This window comes from Dendronephthya gigantea, unplaced genomic scaffold, assembly GCF_004324835.1.
Source record: "Dendronephthya gigantea isolate DGI-Jeju-01 unplaced genomic scaffold, DenGig_1.0 000199F, whole genome shotgun sequence".
Lineage (NCBI taxonomy): Eukaryota > Metazoa > Cnidaria > Anthozoa > Malacalcyonacea > Nephtheidae > Dendronephthya > Dendronephthya gigantea.
In genome coordinates this window covers 120215-141118 of record NW_021163209.1, presented here as the reverse complement: position 1 = coordinate 141118, position 20904 = coordinate 120215, and the positions used below count along the sequence as shown (strand labels likewise).

General features: G+C 36.3%; 1 protein-coding gene across 2 annotated transcripts; it reads right to left on the bottom strand.

The window, feature by feature from the left end:
• Positions 1 to 6491: 6491 nt before the first annotated feature.
• LOC114539324 (GATOR complex protein WDR24-like) lies at positions 6492 to 20802 on the bottom strand. 2 transcript variants are annotated; one of them, XM_028559949.1, is made up of 25 exons: positions 20624 to 20802; positions 19746 to 19853; positions 18714 to 18833; positions 18053 to 18148; positions 17511 to 17611; positions 16979 to 17050; positions 16622 to 16678; positions 15989 to 16123; positions 15495 to 15598; positions 15320 to 15417; positions 14526 to 14721; positions 14079 to 14205; positions 13856 to 13939; positions 13213 to 13384; positions 13037 to 13123; positions 12514 to 12573; positions 12333 to 12421; positions 11827 to 11861; positions 11409 to 11456; positions 10973 to 11063; positions 10723 to 10785; positions 9349 to 9451; positions 8974 to 9059; positions 8572 to 8690; positions 6492 to 7169 (listed from the first exon to the last, which is right to left on the bottom strand). In XM_028559949.1, the coding sequence occupies exons 1-25, from the start codon at positions 20640 to 20642 to the stop codon at positions 7034 to 7036; spliced, it is 2406 nt and encodes an 801-aa protein (XP_028415750.1). In that variant the 5' UTR covers positions 20643 to 20802; the 3' UTR covers positions 6492 to 7033. The 2 variants fall into 2 exon arrangements, with proteins under 2 accessions (XP_028415750.1, XP_028415751.1); XM_028559950.1 differs by having other exon boundaries at positions 12514 to 12570.
• Positions 20803 to 20904: the final 102 nt, after the last annotated feature.

Genomic DNA, 20904 nt, shown 5'->3' with positions numbered 1-20904 from the left:
ATAACTTTGAATTTGGCTTCTCTCTATTTGGCTCTGAAAAGAGATTTGTTGCTATTAGGCTTCTTTTTGCCATCTTTTTCTTTCCATGCAAGAGCTATTTTAATGCCCCTTGTAAAATTAAAATTTTATAAGAAGTGATGAAAAAGCGAGGCATATTTTACAGTCCTGCCAGCATCTGTAAAAATTAGAAAATTGCTGGCACCTAACTTTTCAGCATGCTTGTTAGTGACATTTTTTGTACATGGTCAGAAGATTAAGGGTTTTTTAATCATTTTTACTTGACAGTGTCTTATGTAATAATTCTTTGGCCCACGAACGGCAGCCTCGTTTTCGAGTAATGGCTTATTTTCACACTTATTTGTCAAAATTAAAAGTTCTTTTTCATGCATGTGTTGAACAGCTGAAGAATGATGTTTTGTATCTTTGCGCGTGGCTTGTGAGAGTAAAACGTGATAAATAGAAATGTTTGGGGGGTAATGTTTCCCCTTCTACTTTATTGGCAGCAGTGAAAACACTGCATGTTTCGACAGATGTCTGGTTGTCTAGCTATATCGAAAGGGTGCAGAGACCTAGCTTGGCCTTTTTTGGCGAAGACAATGTTCCCAAGTGGTAACTTCTGTTCTTCATTATGACCTTCGAGGAAAGGATGAGGTAAACTAAATAGCCATTCAGCACAAGATCTCGCGGTTTAGTGGTGAAGAGAATAGTCTCTCAAGTCCATGGTAAGTCGGTGGTTCGTTTATTATCAACTTCGAGTAAAGGATGAAGTGAATTAAATAACCCTGGCCGTTCAGGACAAGATTTGTACTGTAGTGGCCAAGACAATGGTATCCCAAGTGGTAAGTACTAAGTCGATGATTCGAATCCAAGCTTTTTCATTATGACCTTCGAGCTCCGTTACGCAAAAGATCGAGTGGTGAAGACAATTGTCTCCTAAGTGATAAGTCGATGGTTCGAATCCTCTCATAACTGTTTTTCATTATGTCCATCCAGAAAAGGATAAAGTAAATCAAATAACCATGGTCGTTCAGAAGTCTAGTGGTCAAGATGTTGGTCTCATGTGTCGACAGCCGAAGGTTCGAATCACGTTTTAGATGAAAATTTTTGTTATTAATGTTACATCGTAAGGTTATGGTGAATAAGTTGGTGTAGGCTTGCAACAATCACCAGTTAGCCTTGTGGTAAAGTCGTGGACTATCCAGGTCCTTCGAAAAAAAGTTTAATAGAACAAAATGATTCGCCACACGTTCTGCTGGTCTTGTGGTGATTCAATACTCTCCAGGTTTCCAAACTGGGAGTTAGAATCCTACTATAACTGTTGAAATCATTATGAACTTCGTGAAAAAGGTTAAAGTAAATTAAATAAGCATAGCTGTTCACCGCAAGATCTTGTAGTCTAGTGGCTAAGACGATGGTCTTACAAGTGGGAAACCGATAGTTCGAATCCCACAGTAACCGGTTTTTCATTACGAACTTCGTGGAAAGCCAAAAAAAGGATTGAGATAAAGGTAGCCTTGAACGTCAAGCGCTGGTGGTCTAGTGGTTAAGACAAGGGTATCGCAATCTAGATGACCATGGTTCGAAACGTTATCTGGGCCTTTTTTTACTATGCTAATTGCAACTCACAGACATGCGTCGTGCATGTAAGTGTACTGTCTTTAATTATCTACGCATATGATGTATGCATGTGGTCATTCGTGCATTGTGTGGACTATTGCATGATGTCAAGAAAATTTTAAATGTCCTTAATTCACTTGATTCCTTGAAGAAATCGACTGGTTTTAGGTTGCAGTAAATGCTGTGAGGAAAAAAAACACTTTACGTTGATTAAACGTACTTAAACGATATTGCAAAGCGAGAAAATGTCAAATTATGTATTAATAAACCCCGCGCAGTCGCAGTGAACAAGTAATAACCCCACAATAGCCACATTGTGCAATGTCCTATATACTAAGGCGACGACTCTTGAAGCCTTGAACCCCAATGATTATCCTTACCTAGTCTAGGGGCGAGAACAATGGTCTCCCAAGTGGTAAATCCTTGCATCGTTCGAATCATACCATGACCGTTTTTCGTTATCAACTTCATGGAAAGGATGAAGTAAATTAAATAACCGTAGCCGTTCGGTACAAGATCTTGTAGTCTAGTGGCGAGGACAATGGTATCCCAAGCGGTAAATCCGTGGTTCGAATCCCATCATAATCGTTTTTAATTATGAACTTCGTGATAAAGATAAAGCAAATTAAATAATCGTAGACGTTCATCACAAGATCTCGTAGTCTAATGGCGACGACAATGCTTTCCCAGGTGGTAAGCCGATGGTTCGAATCCTACCATAACCGTTTTTCATTATGAACTTTGTGAAAAGGATAAAGTAAATTAAATAACCATAGAACTTCAGCAGAAGATCTTGTAGTCTAGTGGTCAAGATGTTGGTCTCATGTGTCGACAGTCAAAGGTTCGCATCTCGTTTTAGATGGAAATTTTAGTTATTAATATTACATGGTAAGGTTATGGAGAATAAGTTGGTGTAGGCTTCCAACAATCACCAGTTAGCCTAGTGGTAAAGCCGTGGATTATCAAGTAAAAGATCGAGGTGTCAGGAACAGGATGGTGCGTTTCTCATGGCGGTAAAAGAAAAAAAGGTAGGTATGTTGCTCGGGAGAGGTTTATACTCGGTTAATCTTTGGAAATCAAAGTTAATCTTTAGGGAAATCAGGGGATGGATAGGGTGAATGAGGGGTATATCAGTACAAAAAGACTTAGTAATTGGGCGGCGGGCGGCGGGCGGTGGTCTCGGCTCCCGGGGCAAGGGGGAGGGTATAGGTGAGAAAACAGTATATAAAATGTTTAAGTCTTTTTGTACTCATTTAAACCTCTTTACCCCTATTTATCCTCCTATTTACTCCTATCTATCCCTATTTTTCCTATCCTCACATATCCCCAACTATCCCCTAACACAATTAAATGTTTGAAGAAAGCTTGCTTTGAAAGTCAGGAAAGCCGGGGGAAAGAGAACCCCCCTCAGTCTACTCCTCGCCCAAGGCGAGGGCATATTTGCCCTCTCGCACTACTCCTCTCACACTCACAAATTCTCACTTTATTACCTTGTTGTTCTTTTTCGGTTTATCCAGGGCTTGAACCATCGACTGTATACTTGGCAGATCATCGTCTTCACCACTACACCACCAGTTCTTGTGGTGAAAGCTAACAGTTTTTTATTTTACTTTATCCTTGTTTGGAAGGATCTTTGACGAAACTTAATACCTTTTGGTAGGATCTCAAATGAAATAACAATTTAAATGAATTCACTTTAATTAATCTTCATAATGTAGTTTCTCAAATTTCACACACTGTATCTTTACTATCTTATTCGTAGCTTGTAATGTAATATTAACAATTTGTGTTGTCGCTAAACTGATCACATACAGATATGCGGCGCCTTATAGCACCATCTTTCCATAAGTTGGTTATATGCGACCCAAGTGAAGCTAATGGTTACGGTGCGATTGTTTTGTATTTTTAATGACGTGAAGTCAAAGTAAAGTACAAGAATTAACAATATATTTCAAAATAGGTTTAAAAGAAAGCCGTAAAAACCCGTCTGAATGTGAATTGGGTATGGAAATTTATACGTAGGATGGGTTGGGTAATGCGTTATCATTAGGATATTATTAATAATTGTGTTTATTTTCCTTAGCCTTGTTCCGTCCTTGACCGTGCTGGTATTTCTGAAACTCGTCTGATTTATCCGTCTAAATGCGAGTTTAAGACGAGTTTCTCTTGCAGACGGGATTCCCGTCCAACTTACCCGTCTCTTAATTTAGCGGACGGGAAAGTTAGACGGGAAAATTCGGACGAGAAACCCGTGTGTGATTCACATGCATGCATCAGACGAGTCCCCCGCTTTCGATGAGTTTCCCGTCTCTAATATGAATCCGGCTAAAAGTATAGTCATGAGGCAACAAGCATTACATCTGAAATGGCATCTGAAATCGCAAATATCCAGTTAAACAGACATTGACTATTTATTTCAAGACTTTGTTGTATAAAGAGTCGAAACACTAGCTTGTATCGCTAGCAGGTTCGTTGAATATAAAATACGCTAATCTAATATTTGAACCTTTATACAAAAGAGATCAACGTCTTAACAACTGCTTGACGACCACATCGTTTGTCGATAAACTATTGTTCTCTATTTGACTTAATCGTTTCTTCGAAGAACTTTTAAATGAAATAATTATGAATCGTTGCCGTAATATTGTTGAGCTGCTGTTTGTTTGTTTGTTTGTTACCGTGGTTAACTGCGGAAATTGCGCTTTTGAACTGAACTAATTTACTTTTTACTTCATTAAAAATACAAAACAATCGCACCGTAACCATTAGCTTCACTTGGGCCGCATATAACAACTAACTTATGGAAACATAATAAACATATTGTTTTAAGGCACTTGATACTTGCATGTGATATTTTAGTGAGAACACAAATGGCTACTATTAGGTTACAAGCTACGAATAAGATACAATTGTGTGCGTGTTTTAGACGAGAAAATAAATCATGAAAATTAAAAAGATACTACCCATAAGGTATTCGGTAATAGAAAAAAGTACAGCCTTTCATCGCAAGATTGTGCGGTCTACTGGTAAAGGCAGTGCTCTCCGAGTTTAAAGGCGGAGGTTCGAGTCCCAGATGGGAATGTTTCTTTTCTTCTATTTCATCAAAGATACTTCCAAAAAGGATTAAGTAAAATAAAAAACTGTTAGCTTTCACCACAAGAACTGGTGGTGTAGTGGTGAAGACGATGATCTGCCAAGTATACAGTCGATGGTTCAAGCCCTGGATAAACCGAAAAAGAACAACAAGGTAATAAAGTGAGAATTTGTGAGTGTGAGAGGAGTAGTGCGAGAGGGCGAATATGCCCTCGCCTCGGGCGAGGAGTAGACTGAGGGGGGTTCTCTTTCCCCCGGCTTTCCTGACTTTCAAAGCAAGCTTTCTTCAAACATTTAATTGTGTTAGGGGATAGTTGGGGATATGTGAGGATAGGAAAAAGTAGGGATAGATAGGAGTAGATAGGAGGATAAATAGGGGTAAAGAGGTTTAAATGAGTACAAAAAGACTTAAACATTTTATATACTGTTTTCTCACCTATACCCTCCCCCTTGCCCCGGGAGCCGAGGCCGCCGCCCAATTACTAAGTCTTTTTGTACTCATATACCCCTCATTCACCCTATCTATCCTCTAATTACCCTAAAGATTAAATTTGATTTCCAAAGATTAACCGAGTATAAGCCTCTTCTGAGCAACATACCTACCATTCTTTTTTTCTTTTACCGCCATGAGAAACGTACCATCTTGTTCTTGGTGCCTCGATCTTGTACTTGATAGTCCATGACTTTACCACAAGGCTAACTGGTGATTGTTGGAAGCCTACGCTAACTTAATCTCTATAACTTTACCATGTAATATCAATAACGAAAATTTTAGTTTATCTAAAACGAGATTCGAACTTTCGACTGTCGACACATAAGGCCAACAACTTGACCACTAGACTACAAGATCTTCTGCTGAAGGGTTATAATTATATAATTTCCTTTATTCTTTTCACGAAGTTCATAATGAAAAACGGTTATGGTAGGATTCGAACCATCGATTTACCACTTCGGAGACCATTGCCTTAGCCACTAGACTACAAGATCTTGTGGTAAACGGCTATGGTTATTTAATTTACTTTATCCTTTTCACGAAGTTCATAATGAAAAACAGTTATGGTAGGATTCGAACCATCGATTTACCACTTGGGAGACCATCGTCTTAGCCACTAGACTACAAGATCTTGTGGTGAACAGCTATGCTTATTTAATTTACTTTAACCTTTTTCACGAAGTTCATAATGATTTCAACAGTTATAGTAGGATTCTAACTCCCAGTTTGGAAGCCTGGAGAGCATCGAATCACCACAAGACCAGCAGAACGTGTGGCGAATTATTTTATTTAATTAAACCTTTTTTCGAAGGAACTCGATCTTGCACGTAATTCGAACCATTGACTTAACACTTAGGGAACACTGTCTTCACCATGACCACGAGACTGTTTTTTCATTATCCTTTTAAGGACCTAAAAGTCTTTTCTTAAGGTGGTCCACTACAGATTTTTTTTTTAATTTTGAAAAATATAAAAAACTGTTCATGCCATATGCAACCGACTATAGTGGTATATATAACAGTAATTTTTATTAGATATGAGCAAGAGTGCAATTACACAACACGCAATTCGCAAAGGGGGTAAGTTAATAATGCTCAAATCGCACTCCTTGTGGCCAATGAAATTGCAGTATAATATACGCTCGCGATTACTGATGATGTATAATTAATGATTTAATATTTGCGTCGATTTGGTTAAAAAAAACTCTGTTTCAACAACTTTTGGAAGATCAGGAGGTTTTTATTATGCACAAAGTTTTCCACTAGGTAGATCAAAAATTTTAAAAACTTAAACATTGTTTAATCTATTATAATTTGACCAAAAGCGCTCGTTCGTTTTAAAATGCTAAGAAGGTTTTTAATTTACTTCTCTATACATAAAAGCATGCAGGCATAATTTCAATCGTCACGCCCAGTCACACGCACGATACAGGATTGGCATAATTTCGACATCAGGTTTTTTAATAATTGCACAATTATGTGTGTTCGTACAACCCCCCTACGAGTACATGCACTGACTATCACAATTAACTATACGCTTTTTACGAATCCTGTATCGTGTATAACTAGGGCTTCGGGAATCAGTAAGAAGTTTAACCAATCTTCAATTAAAATAAAATTAGATTATCCTGTATTACCTTCCACTTTATAAACAATTACTTAATATTTATAATTCAGCGTTAACCATGCACGTGCACTGGAAGAGTTTTTGAAACCTGGACATTAACGTTTTGAAATCAGACCTCAGTTCGGCAAAACCAAGATGAGTTGGGTTTGAAAACATCTCGGAAAGTTTTTAACAGCACACGGATTTGCAAATATTTAGCATTTATCATCTATATTCACAGTTATGACCACACCCTGTAGGACAACTGCGATATTTCTGGAACCAATCTTTAATATGTCGCAGGTGACCGCCGTGACCACATCCTTGGCACCAGGCTAACAGGCCGCGTACCGTCGTATTGCTGGTAATGAAGAAAAAAGAAAAGCTAAAAAATTCGTCTTTCGTCCGCGCGTGAGCGGATATGAGCATATATGTTTAAAATATTTTATCATTAGTTAATTCATCTGCCCGTGGCAGTTATTAGACGAACAACGTCAAGAGAATTTCCTTCCGACGATGTCTGTATGTACGAGATCGAAAATTAATATTACCATACATGAAAAGGCGGCTATTTCGCAATTATAGCCATTATTGCTTATAACTGACGGACCTCATGTAGAATTTCCATGTTTGTTTTCAATGTTTAGATATATACTCTCATTCATGCTAGAAACTAGTGTCGTGTCAGAGGTACATTTTAGCCAACATTTAGATGCATGCATGTAAACACCATGGGCCGGTTGTTCAAAAGCAGGTTAAATTTAACCCTGGGTTAGTGCTAAACCTGGGTTAAAATCCTTAACCCTAGGTTAGCTAAACCTGGGTTAAAACTGTGTTGTTCAAAGCAGGGTTAGTGGTAGGGTTAGTTAACCCAGGGTTAAAATATTTAACCTAAGATTAAATGTATTTTAAGGACTAAATTGGATATAAGAACGTTTTCGATTGGTCAATAAACGAGCGTCAAAACTTTACCCGACGAGGATATATTGTTAGTCGAAAGATTATATGCCGTGAGGGCAGGGTCGAAGGGACGTTGTTTTGAACAGTAATTTCCGTGCATGGAATTTTGGAAAGATTCGAAATGAAAGGCCATTTTCTATGATAAACAATGTCGATGTGAAACAAAATTAAGCAAATTATAAACAATCTATTTTAAAATTTCAGGCATTCTTTTATTATTCAAAATTCAGGAACAAACATAGCCTTACCACTTGCTGCCAATCAAAAGCATCGAATTTAAGCATCCGAAACAAATATTTCGATTACGATGTTTCAATTTGTACGGTTGTATTCATTTATCGTGTATTGCATTGAATTGAAGCGAAGATAAATAAATCAATACATCAGCTGAAACCGAACGAAGTCAAACTTAAACAATTATTTGCTGTCGAAATTATTCGTAAAACCTTTCAAAAGTGTTTAATTCATGACGAATTATACGTGTTTACGTGTTTCAGCTCCTTATTCATCCTATTTGAATTGAAGTTAACCCAGGATTAAAAAGTTAACCCATCTAGCTAGCAGGGTTAATTTTTTTATCAATTTTAACCCAGGGTTAACGCTAACAGAGCTTTGTGCAACGCAAATCAACCAAGGTTTAAAATTTAACCCTGGGTTAGGCATTTTTAATCCTGGGTTAGCGTTAACCGGCTTTTGAACAACCGGCCCCATAACTTCTTCACCTATGGTACATTGTATACATCCTATGGACAAGAATACATATATACTCGGATATACACACGGATATTCCTAGTGACACATACCAGATAGAGCAGGCCGGAGAAAGGCTCTTGCACTTGGCACAAGTCCAACCACATTTATCTGGCGGAAGTGGCTTTCGACATTTTTCATTACTACATAGTGTGTGAACTGTCGTGGACGTCTACAATTATCAGAAGGAAATAAATCTTTCACAAGAATATAATGACTGTGACATTGCTAAAACAGATTGATAATCCTATCAGTTTTGCGAGATTTTTAACAAGACCCATAATGTATTTGTATGACATTCTAGCCTGGTTTCTTGGTAATTTAGCTATATCTTGGGTTTGAAATGCATTTACATGCATTTTCTGAACCTGAAAAATTTGAAGCGAGGAACATCAGGCTTCTGATGTTATAGATATGCTACTTCATCAGAACTTAAATCAGAATAAATATCCAACCTGGTTTAGCTCCGTTAAGGCAGGCAAATTTGAAATATTAATTATTTCAGCTGAAATTGTCCACATTTGTAAGCAACTAAGTAAATCTAAAATAAAAAGGAGCACCAACGTTTTGCACAGACGAAAGGCGCCGTAAGCAGTTTGGGGCAGCAACGGCAGATGTAAAAAAGGGTTGCAGATCCACGGAAGAACGCATTCTCAATAATATTATATCGGTTAGTTTTAATACGAAGGACAGGCATCGTAATTATAGCACGCTTTAAGCTGTGAATTAACATGACATATAGGCAGGCCGCGCGTAAATTAAATAAGTTCGTGTACAGACTTTAATTAAATAACTACAAGCTTTGTACATCATCTCGCAATAAACATTACCTAAATATGACTTAAACCATTCTTCCTGCACTTTCTCGTCTATCTCGGGTCTTATTTTATCACCAAGAACAAGCAGAACTGATACGCACATCTGAATATCTCCCTATTATATAAATTTAATATAAAGTATTCAGCACATAAAAAATACTACCATGCATTTGGCGTTAAAGTACAAAGCATGGACTATGTTACGAATTTGTTTCTTTTTTAAATTTTCATAATATGTTCACTTATACTACAAGACGTTATCCATCTAAACTTCGAACAATGCACAAAAAGTTTACGAATGAAACCACATCTAATCGAAGCAGTCGTTTCTTTGTTTACTAAGGCCTGGTGCAGACTGGTGAACTAGGCACATACACATGCACGTCACTCGTGACAATTGTCATATACACATGTTCCTGTCAGCGGGGAAAAAAATTGAGGTATTCTGTTATTCGTGTCGTAAAAATGAGCACGAATGACAAAATATCTCAATTTAATTGGTCCCCTTATAAACAGTCGGGTAAAGCTAATGACTTTGGAACAAGGAATAACAATTCGTTTAAAACCGAAACAGAACTGTCAAATAGTTCACGCTTAATAATTTAACGCAGATCAAATCAAAAGTTCCCAGCTGTCTTAATTTGTGCCGTAATGTTATAATCATCATATCTTGCATATAGTACTGTAAATAGTATACAAAGCCGAGATATATTAATCTCTTTTTAAATTAAAGAGATATGGCAATAAAAATGAATTCTGTTTTTTAGAAAAGAAAATTTACACTTCTTTTAGAACCATTTTACAAAATTTGTTTATCTTCCTTACTTCGCAAGATATTGGCGATCAAAAACATCGACTATCGAGATACATCCGCCATCTTGTTTTATGATGAGATCTAATTACGTGACGTCAAAAGCAGGGTTAACGCTTAAAAAATAACAATTACATGTTTACGCTTTAGTTTACAACTCTTACAATTCAAACGTTATCATTTGAGATACGTAATTGTAATACCATGAAACTATCACTTCGCTGGATCGTTAATTTGAAGTTACAAAACGAATTTTTACCCAGCTTATGACGTAACGCATATCAGAGCAAGAGCACAGAATACCTAACAGAAGTAGAACTCTATACTATTTTTTCGTAAGTGTGATTCGTCATGATTCGTCACTTAGCAAGTGCATTTTTTTGAGGCTGTCACCCCCCTGCCAATGTCTAAAATCAGCGCATTTTTAGTATTGGCAGGGGGGTGACTACCTCAAAAAAATGCACTTGCTAAGTGACGAATCATGACGAATCACACTTACGAAAAAAGTACAGGAGTTCTACTTCTGTTAGGTATTCTGTGGCAAGAGTATGCCAGTTTCCAGTTGTTACATATACCTTGTTAGCATAGTATTTCAAGCAATCTTTCACGACCCCTGAGCAATCCCATTTTGGAAAAAGCTGAGCAAAAAATATTATAATATATTATCAATATTTACTTAAGTAATAATAGCTATATATATATGGTAAAACGTGCACCAAAGATATAATCATTATATCACTGAAATAAATTAGAAACAATTTGTTTCAAGTTGTAAATTAAAATGACTGTTTGAAAGAGTTCTAAATTGTAATATAGCATACTTACTACATTTTTCATCTCTCCTTGATTTGTTAGCAAAGATTCCACGAACGACGTCTGTTGGGTATATACACTTGCAATATCAGAATCTATGGGACTATATATACAGACGAGAAATTATAACCAGGAAAAATCTGTGGGGAATATAAAGCTGTGGAAGAACATGCAATATATATATATATATATATATATTGGCGTAAACGACCGCGGCCGTTTATGTACTTCGTCAATAAAAAAGGGAGACAAAAAAGATAAGACTTAGGGAATAGAGAGTTGTACAAGAGTCATTGCATACTTCCTATTCCGTAATTTCAATTACTTTGAGAGGAAGGAGATTTTAAAAGCTACAGCCTAATATACCACACAATGTCATGCATGCAGTTTCAACAAATTAGTTTGAACGGTCCTTTTAAATTAAATGAAAGCGCCATAAATATGGTACCTTATTGGCGTATCAGGTCTTTCCTGGTCTGTCTCTAATGATGGTGGTCTATAAAAACAGTGATAAACAGTGATGAAGGCACCTTATCAATTCCACGTTTCTCAGAATACTAATTTAGCAATAGCCAATTGCCGGACGAGTTTAGGCTATAGTATTCGCGCATACACATACACACTAGGTACTAGGCTTCCTATAGCTATAAATAACTAAAACACTTTCATGCTATTATAACCAGTCAGACGTATATCTATATAAAGTTAGGAAGTTAACATAACTCCATGTATGCAGTACAGAGTAAGGATGCAATGAATGTGCCAAAGTTAATTAAAGATGTTTACTGGACAAACTTTATCGCAGAATATTGATAGAAATAGGAAGAAACATGCATGATTTTCAAATATATTATCTTGAACCTTACCTATCTTCAATGTTCTGCCTAGGCTCAAATGCCTCCTGAAGATGAAGAAAGCAATAACGTTAAGTCACGCAATACCACGTAACTTAGTTGTGTGATAATTGCATGCATAGCTATATCATTATGCTACGGCTTTTTAAGAAAGTGATTTTAAAGTCATATGTTTGGTATTACGAAACCGCACATGCATGCATGTATGTGTGCAAATACACCATGCACATGCATGTACGCTGCATATGTGTAGAAATCTTCAATAAATCTGTGGCCGAAGTTTCAAAATGTGAAATTTCTGTCATATGATTTGAAATGCGTGGTTTGCTCTATGCGTGCATGTGCATGGATATCGTGCACCAAAATTTATACATTTTTTGTTCATTTGAATTCTACACAAATGAACCATATGTACTTTTATTCGTATAATATTGATCGTTTCATTGTTAAGAAATTAACCCTATGCTGTTCTTATACCTGAATGGGAATAATTTGGTTGAACCTACGGCAAAACTTACATTAGCCAAAGTGTAATCTTCCAATTGCATTTCTCCACTGATATCCTGAGAATCAAACTGGAATTCCTGCTCTTCACTGAATACAAAATCTTAAACGAAAGCAAATGAAATTATCTCATATGTTCTTACAATTCTTTTTTTTATGATTCTTTCTTCAATCAAGCAATTAAATATAGCATACCTTTATCGCCAAAAAATGTGTCACTCTCTGTAATATCATCTTCGCTTGTTGACGAATCTTCTGTAAACAAACTTCAAGAATAAAATGTCTGAAGTAAAACAATTAAAAACAGTTTTCCGAACCGTCGAGTAAAGCCGACAGAGTGTATATAATAATAGACCTTTGTCATTATAGACCACTTCTTGATGAAAATAAATACAAATAAGTTAAATACAATAAATACAAATAATCACAACAGTTTTGTACAAAAAATTGTACTAAATCTAGTAAGAATGCAAAGTTTGTATCGTTTTGCACTGCGGCAGACAATTGTTACCGCATTCAGACGAAAAATGGTGATAAAAGATTTTCAATAGTGAAAGAGTCTGTCTAAAGATATTTCTGCATGCAACAAGCTGGACAAATTATATAGGTCACGTAAGTTTTAACGTCTTTTTAATGTTTTTTTCAGCTGTCTCTCCAATCACTCTATGCTATTGAAGAAACAAAATTACTAGTAAGTAAGCCCAGATTAGAAATATACCTTGCTGTTCATCAGATTGAATGTCTTTTTTACTTAATATATTCTGAACTTCTTTGTCTTCATCATTGAATGTGTCGACAGTCTGACCTTTACAAAGAAACGAACCGAAACAGATTATGAGATAGAGACGTCATCCAACTCCATAACCAAAACTTCTCTACGAGCTGTCAACTCACTATTTTGGTTCGTTTCTGTGGCCAACTGTGCCGGAGCAACTGACGAAGAATCATTTTGCACAGCTTTGGCGAAGCTCGAAGGTGGCAGCAGCTCAGAGAAATTACACGAATACATGACCTTTATTATGTTCCACGTCTGCGCCTCATGACGGAGTCCAAGCTTACTACATTGCTTAAAGGTGAAAAAATGACACCGGTATTTGAATTAATACTATTTGAGCCGGGACGGGATTTTATATTAACACGTTCATAGTAAGGACGATTTTTCACTAAATTTAAATTCAATAGATTTCAAAATCGAATAAAAGCCATTGACTATAGTTACAGACTAATTAACGCAAAGTGGCCATCTGCTTCAAAACAATGTATAAAGATTATAAATCTTGTATGCAGCTTAAGTTGTTTTTAATTTCATTACCATTACACCTAAAAAATATTGTCTCCCAATAATTCAGAAGCTTTATATTTACGCACAATATTAATCATTAATCAGGTACTATAATCCTTTAATAATCACGTCATGGATAATTCGTTTTTCTTAAGTCCTGCGATTTTCCAATATGCAAATATGTTTTTGGAAGATAAATATATTGGTTATGGTTTGAGAGAAAGAAGAAATAGAAATTAATGCAGTCAAGCATACCTCAGCATTGTGGTCGCAAAGTTCATCAAAAGGCTGTCCGCTGAGAAGGTAGTTCTTGGCCAATACCTTAAAGTTTTTTAAGTCCTAAAAATATTACAAACGGATAATGACATATACTTATCCAAATTCCACATTAGAAACATTCCATCTACGAAACACATTCTGGGAGTCATTACTGCTTGAAAATATTCGTTATTAAAATTTCTCAACATGCATGACTTACACCAATACTACCAGCAGGAAAATTGTACATCGACAACGTGCTAGTGACTGCAGTGACTTCCTCGACCTTAGCGGGCTGCTGATTACGCATTGCTCCAAGTGAAGCGGTCAAATGTGCATTAAATTTCCTGAAAAGAAACATAAAGGAAATTACAACGCAATCCAGAGTGCTTCCTAAATTAGCGCAGTTTTGACATGAATTAACATGCGCACAGTCTTGGCAATATTTCAACCAATTTTGATCGAAAAATTGATATGAAAGCTCAACTTTACTAGAAGCAATAATACATTTATGCAGAATCCCCTCGCCAATACATCAAAATAGTACAAAAAATAAACGTCAAATGTTATCTTTTGAACATTATAAATTTTATAATGTGGTCGAATCCAATCGTTTCGTTTCGCGGCGGCTCAGGGATAATATTGAGTGGCGCAAATTTTAACATACATTTTCGGCTTTGGTTCAGGAGGAGTAAGTTGACCACTTCTTGCAAATGCAATATCTCCAGTAGAGCTAAAACCAAGTGCAACAGGAGGAGCATGCTCCGCAGGTCTGTAGGCGTCTACAAACCAGTTTTGATAAATCATCGAATCCTTTCCGCATGAGAACAATATATTGGGGTCCTTGTGGTCCCAAACAATTCCTATACGGGAAAATATCAAACAAATGTATTGCCAACAATGCACGTTCTATGGACCACTTGCATAATAGACCAACTTCAGATCTAGGTGACAAGCAGGAAATATATCACAACAGCTAAAAAGAACATACCAAAATTAGTAAAATTGCCAAGTTTGGTTGCAAAATGTAAAGTAGTACGGAAGATATAGCCATGCGAAGTTGCCAATTTTGTATACTTTTCTACTACGGCTGGAAGCGTGTAACTAATTCAGTTACACGCGTCCGGCCGTAATACAAAAGTATACAAAATTCGCCAACTTCGCATGGCTATATCTGCGGCACTTTACAATATTTCGCAGTAAAACTTGGCAATTTTACTAAGTTTTGTATGCTCTTTTAGGAAATTCCCTTTTTGTCACCTGAATCAAAAGTTGGTCTATTATGCAAAAGGTCCATTTAAGGTGGTCTTGTATCTGTACAGCGAAAAAAATGGGTTACATTTTGTATCCTTAACAACGTGTTGTACAACTGCTTTATATAAATTAAATTTCCATGAATTAAATATTTCATGATTTCTGCGCGAATATATGTAAGCCTGGCAGTGCGTACTGTACGCGTACCTGTAACAGCGTCCTGGTGTTGTGTGAACTGAGCGTGCGGAAGATATGGTCTGCGTATATCCCACACGCTAACACAGTTATCCACCAACAAAGCACAACTATATAAAACACAATCAGGTCATATTAGAAACCATGCAAGCTTAACGGTACTGTAACAACAGAAGAACAAAGAAACCTCGCGATATGATATTTTCGAAATGGTCTCCATTTAATACGAGCGACCTCAGCAATAGCTCGAATTTGATGCGTCTCCGTCGGCTTGTGCTGCGTGTCCCAAACCTAGTACGGAAAATTGAAAAGAAACGTTACGACATTTGTTTTCTTTTGAAATCTTATCAACCTGACTTGACGTCATTTTTACTGATCAAAAAACCTGTTGGAAAACTCGCGGATGTATCATACATGTATCCTAATAAAAAAAAAGTTTACATTGCATAAATGGGTACCGCTGGCAATTCGCCCGCTCCATGAGTGAAAAAGAGACCTCAAAGACCGTTGGCTATACTTGAAAGCAAACAAAAGAATTCTCTGCTATATGTATTATATCTACTGTAATCATGCAAGCTAACAGTGTAAGCTACTGTTTCATGTCATGTTCTTATCGTATAATATTAAAGCAATTATCAAGAATTAATATATATAACAACAGAAAGAAAATCCTCAGCCTACTTTAATGAACTTGTCTCTTCCAGCAGTGCCAAGGCAATCGTGGTCCTCGGGATGCCAGTCGATTGAAAAAACTGGACCACTGACGTGTGCGACAAACGCTTGCAAATAATTGTCGATCTTGCGCGAGTCCCATAGCTGCACAAAACAAAATATTCCGAATTAGGCACGAGGAATATCAAAACACGGACCGAAAAACCGTTTTCTTATTGCAGTTGTTCTACCGTGCATTGTATTTATTATTATTTATATTATACTATTATTGCATTGTATTTATTGCCCGAATTAAAATGTTTGTTACCCATGATAAAGCCAGGCGCACACGACGCGATTTTTGTCGTACAATTTTAGTCGGTCGACTAAATCGTTGTCATCGACAAATTATTGCCAATATCCTTTAAGCGATTTCAATCAGCAATCGGAATATATAAAAACAGTTTGATATTTGCCGATTTCAAAATCGGCCGACTAAAATCGTACGACAAAAATCGCGTCGTGTGCGCCTGGCTATAACTGGCATTTCCTGTATTTATTCACAGTAGACTTGTTACCCAGTCAAAGATAATATCACGCCTAGCGGCAGGCCCCGACCCCTATGCAAATTGACTTAGTGATTATGGAACACAAATATCCCACCTGAATTTCGCCGTTTTCCATTGCTGCAGCAAAATATCTGGCGTCAGATGGTTTGAACTAAAAAAGAAGAAGTAATAAGAAAGGATCCATCAATTAATCGAAAAAAGGATAACATGCAAAAAAGCAAATTTTAAAGCTTTAGTTTGAAAAATAGCTGAACATCTGTAAAAAACTAAAATATTTCAACACTATGCAAACTAACAGAAAACTATTGTATATAGCTGTTAACAATCCGATTTTATAGAAAGTTGAGTTGAGGGAATTATAGAGCATAGGAAATAGACGGAGTTACATGCACACTTTCTTTTCTTTGTGAAATTGTTTCGTAAAAGATGATGCTTTTTCAATTTCAAGTACCTTCACGTCACGGACGCTGGCGTTCTGCGACTTTCCTTTAAATGTCAAACACGCGTCCGCCTTACGAAGATCCTATTAAAAAAGAGAATCCTCTCATATATAACAAAGAAAGAAACCCCGAATACGCTGCAGAATTGCAACCATCAACAATTGCAAGCGTTTAAACTTTACATGGAAGGATTGAAAGATGAGGGAAGGCCTTCCCAAAAATGATGTGATGACATTACTTTTGATCCTTTTTTGCGATTAACAATTTAGCAAGATCTCTCTCCTGAATAACTATATCCAAGTTTATAAACTGATCATCAAGCTGGGGATGATGATTTGGTGGTGTACATAATTGCAAGTACCTACGTTCACTGTTTAATAGGCCCCACTATTTAACATCAAAATTTTTTCCAACATGGCGAAATTTCCTCCGGGTGGTACATGCACAATGTTTTTGAACGTTGCAGTATGTGTAAGATGCATAACACACCGTCATCGAGGTTTTAAAACCACCCTTCAAATACAATACCAAGGTATCACTAACAAAATAACGCATGGTGCCATCTTGTGAGCCACTGATCAAGATATCACGTTCGGTAGGATGGAACGAAATCCTATTCACAGTTCTTCTGTGTTCTGCTATGTCTGAATGAACATCACAGGAAGAAAGAAAATTACTTAAAATCCATTAAAAAAGCCAGACGAAAGAAATTAAGAAATATAGTAAATAACTCGTGGAAATGTGTAATAGCAAAGAGAGTAAAACAACATTTTCATAAATTTCAGATTCTTCGAATGACACTTTTAATGCAGGTTCGTGGGAGGGAGCGGGTGGGCTCGAGAATTGCCAATGGTTGGAACTGTTTGTTGGAATATGATTCCATATATAGCCTTTTTCTCGATAATCCGTTTGCCTTTCTTTCCAATTTAATATTTTCGCCCTGCTTGTAATGTATATCTGACAGGACATTCACCTTCAAACCTCTATGCACGACATCTAATTATGAATTTTGTCATGCACTTTTTCCTCAGAAAAAAAATGACTGTAAAATGTCGGACAAAAATGGTTAAATGCTTTACACGTACCTCTTTTCCCGCAGTTCACTTGCTTCGCGTTTTTTGCCAAATTCACATTCCATACTAAGATAGTTCCATTGCCTGCTGCTGTCGCCAGCCTTTCATCTACACCAATGCAATGTTTCGTTAAAATTCAACATCTTATGCAATGATTCATTAAAATTCCTGCAGTGCTGTATTCCCCAGTATTAAGCCTTCACACGGACAAAACCCGGCGGTAGAAGGTAGTAGTTGTGGATCCAGGGTAAGAAAAAGTAAATTTCTACAGCTCTCATTGGTAATCAAATTGGTATATCAAAAAATATTCTTTAGAAATCAAAAACCATGCAATATAGCGTTGTTATTTTATATTTTTGATTTAAAATTAAGCCGTGCAATTCATTACCCTGAATCCGTTAGTGGAAAAAAGACTGGCTGCAGTTTTTTTCCTAATGGGTTGAAAAGTACACTTCCAGGCAAATGAAAAATCAAAAATACTTTATTGGAATTGAGTTCTAAAGTCGCTTTTCAGTCTACAACACCCATTTAATGTGGTCAACGTGTCAACACAACTTAATATTTACCTGTAGCTGTAGCATTTAATAACGGTTTATGATAAATGTCAAGCACATCACTGAGTTATCTTTTTTTACTCCTTCAATCAAGGATTAAAGTTTGCACACTTTCCTACCTCCAGCAGGTTCCCATCTCACATCAGTCATGCTGTAATCCAGGCCCAATTTCTTATTCGCGCTACACAGATTGGCCACTTCACTAAACACGTTCTTCTGAACTTGCAAGATTTTAAGCACTATAGAGAAAAATATAAGAGATTCGTTATTGAAATTGAATCTAGCAAAGTTAAAACGGGAACTACTTATGAAGTCGTTCAAAGCCAATGTAGGAAATTTAGTTTAGAAGTTGGGGGGGGAGGCATGTTGCCGCCTTCCAAATTTTCAATAATATTTTTCATTGACACCTAACATTTTCGAAGTATAAATATTAAAGCCCAACATAGTGCTTTCAGTAAAGCCATAAGAGACAATCAAACCATTTGAGAATAATAAGAATATATTTGGTAGTAACGTTTCGTCTTAACTTAAGACATCTTCAGACTAAATGATAAATTACATGATAATTTGAATATGTAGACTAGTAATATATTTACAAGGTATCAATTTACAAAAGGTGATAACAAGGACAACCTAAGAACAAGCGGTACATGAGAGGACAAGGGACAGAGACGTCACGACACGATGACAATACGAACTAAGGACTAAAATAAATTGAGAGGGATAGAGTTACTGCCCAAAGCCTTTTTTATGCAGGGAAACTCCGATCATCAAATTCGTAGCATATGCGGAAACGCGAACGACAAATGTGAACGCGATGAGATCAGTACTGTAATAATTGGAGCCGCAATGAGAAACTAACATGATAAAAATTGTACAGATATTTTATAACTGTTGTAAATGGATTTTTTTTACCTGAAGATGGATTAAAAAAATTAATATTATTCTACTGTTATCACCCACCTTCAATTATTACACTGATCAATTTATTACACTGATCGAATATACCATGCATACAGCTACCTGCTACCAGCATATTCGACCTCGTATGTCACCCCAGTTGAATATATTTTGGCCTGGCTCAAAATATACCATACACAGGTATTTTTGACCTAATTATTATGCAATATTATTGATTGACAGACTTCTACCTTTTCTTCCAGCCACTGCAATAAAAGATGGTTCTTTTGTAGAAATATCCATGGCAGTTATTGGTTCTGTATTGAAAACATTGTAGCCGCTGGACTTGCCAGTACCACCTAGCATGATATTTCAAAAAAGAACACTGCAACATACCAAAAAACTATTGCGGTTGGATTTTGCGTATACAACATTGTATGTATATATATATATATATATATTCCAAAACTGGAATTTTTGTTTAGTCGTCTGATGATCGCTTTGCTTTTATAGCTTAGTGTACGTGAAACACTGTGTAGCAACGACTTTATTTTGAGATTAAAGAATTAGTTAAATATTTACGCTGTGCTTTTTTTTGTATTGAGCACTCTTCTTGTCTTATTACAAACAAATAAAATTTTGAATAGGCGGTGATAAATCCTATACAGATGAAACAGACTGCATATATAATAATACAGGGTTCAGGTTTGCAAAATCATTTTTCTGCTGCAGAAATGGATGCAGTATGATGCACTACAGAATGCACTATAATATAGGTAAATGCACTATATACTCATGTGTGCCAAACTTTTTTTATTAATATACGCAATAATTCCATGAAAGAGTTCTCTCGTGAACCATGGTCAGTGTTGTGCACCCACACCTACATCATTAATACTGGTATAATATTAAACAATATAGAAAATGAAAATCAAATTACAGTACAGTCTACAGACGAGGAATATTCTGGCACATACGTTTAGTTTTGGATTTATTTCAATTATCAGCTTGCAACTATTGCACACTTTATAATTTTGCTAAAATCTCGTTTCCTCGCGTTATTTTCGGAAAGATTAATTTGAGATTTTGCAATTTCTTTTTAATATATATGATCGACATACACACATACCTTTCTCTGCAGCACGCATGATCAGCGCGAACAAATTTCTGTTTCAGTGGCTTATATCGTTGCAAATGAGTTCACTTATTGTTTCTCGTTCATATTTCATAGAACGTATCGAAAAAATTAAAAATATTGTTACATTCCGTAGGTTTTTGATACAAACTTGTTGAAGTGTTCTGTTTTGAATTTTGATCAACGGAGAAATACTTCATGTAACATGTAGTTTGTTACCGTGACGCCATGTGCTTTCTTTTTAGTTTAAAATGATGCGCAAATGCAACTTTATT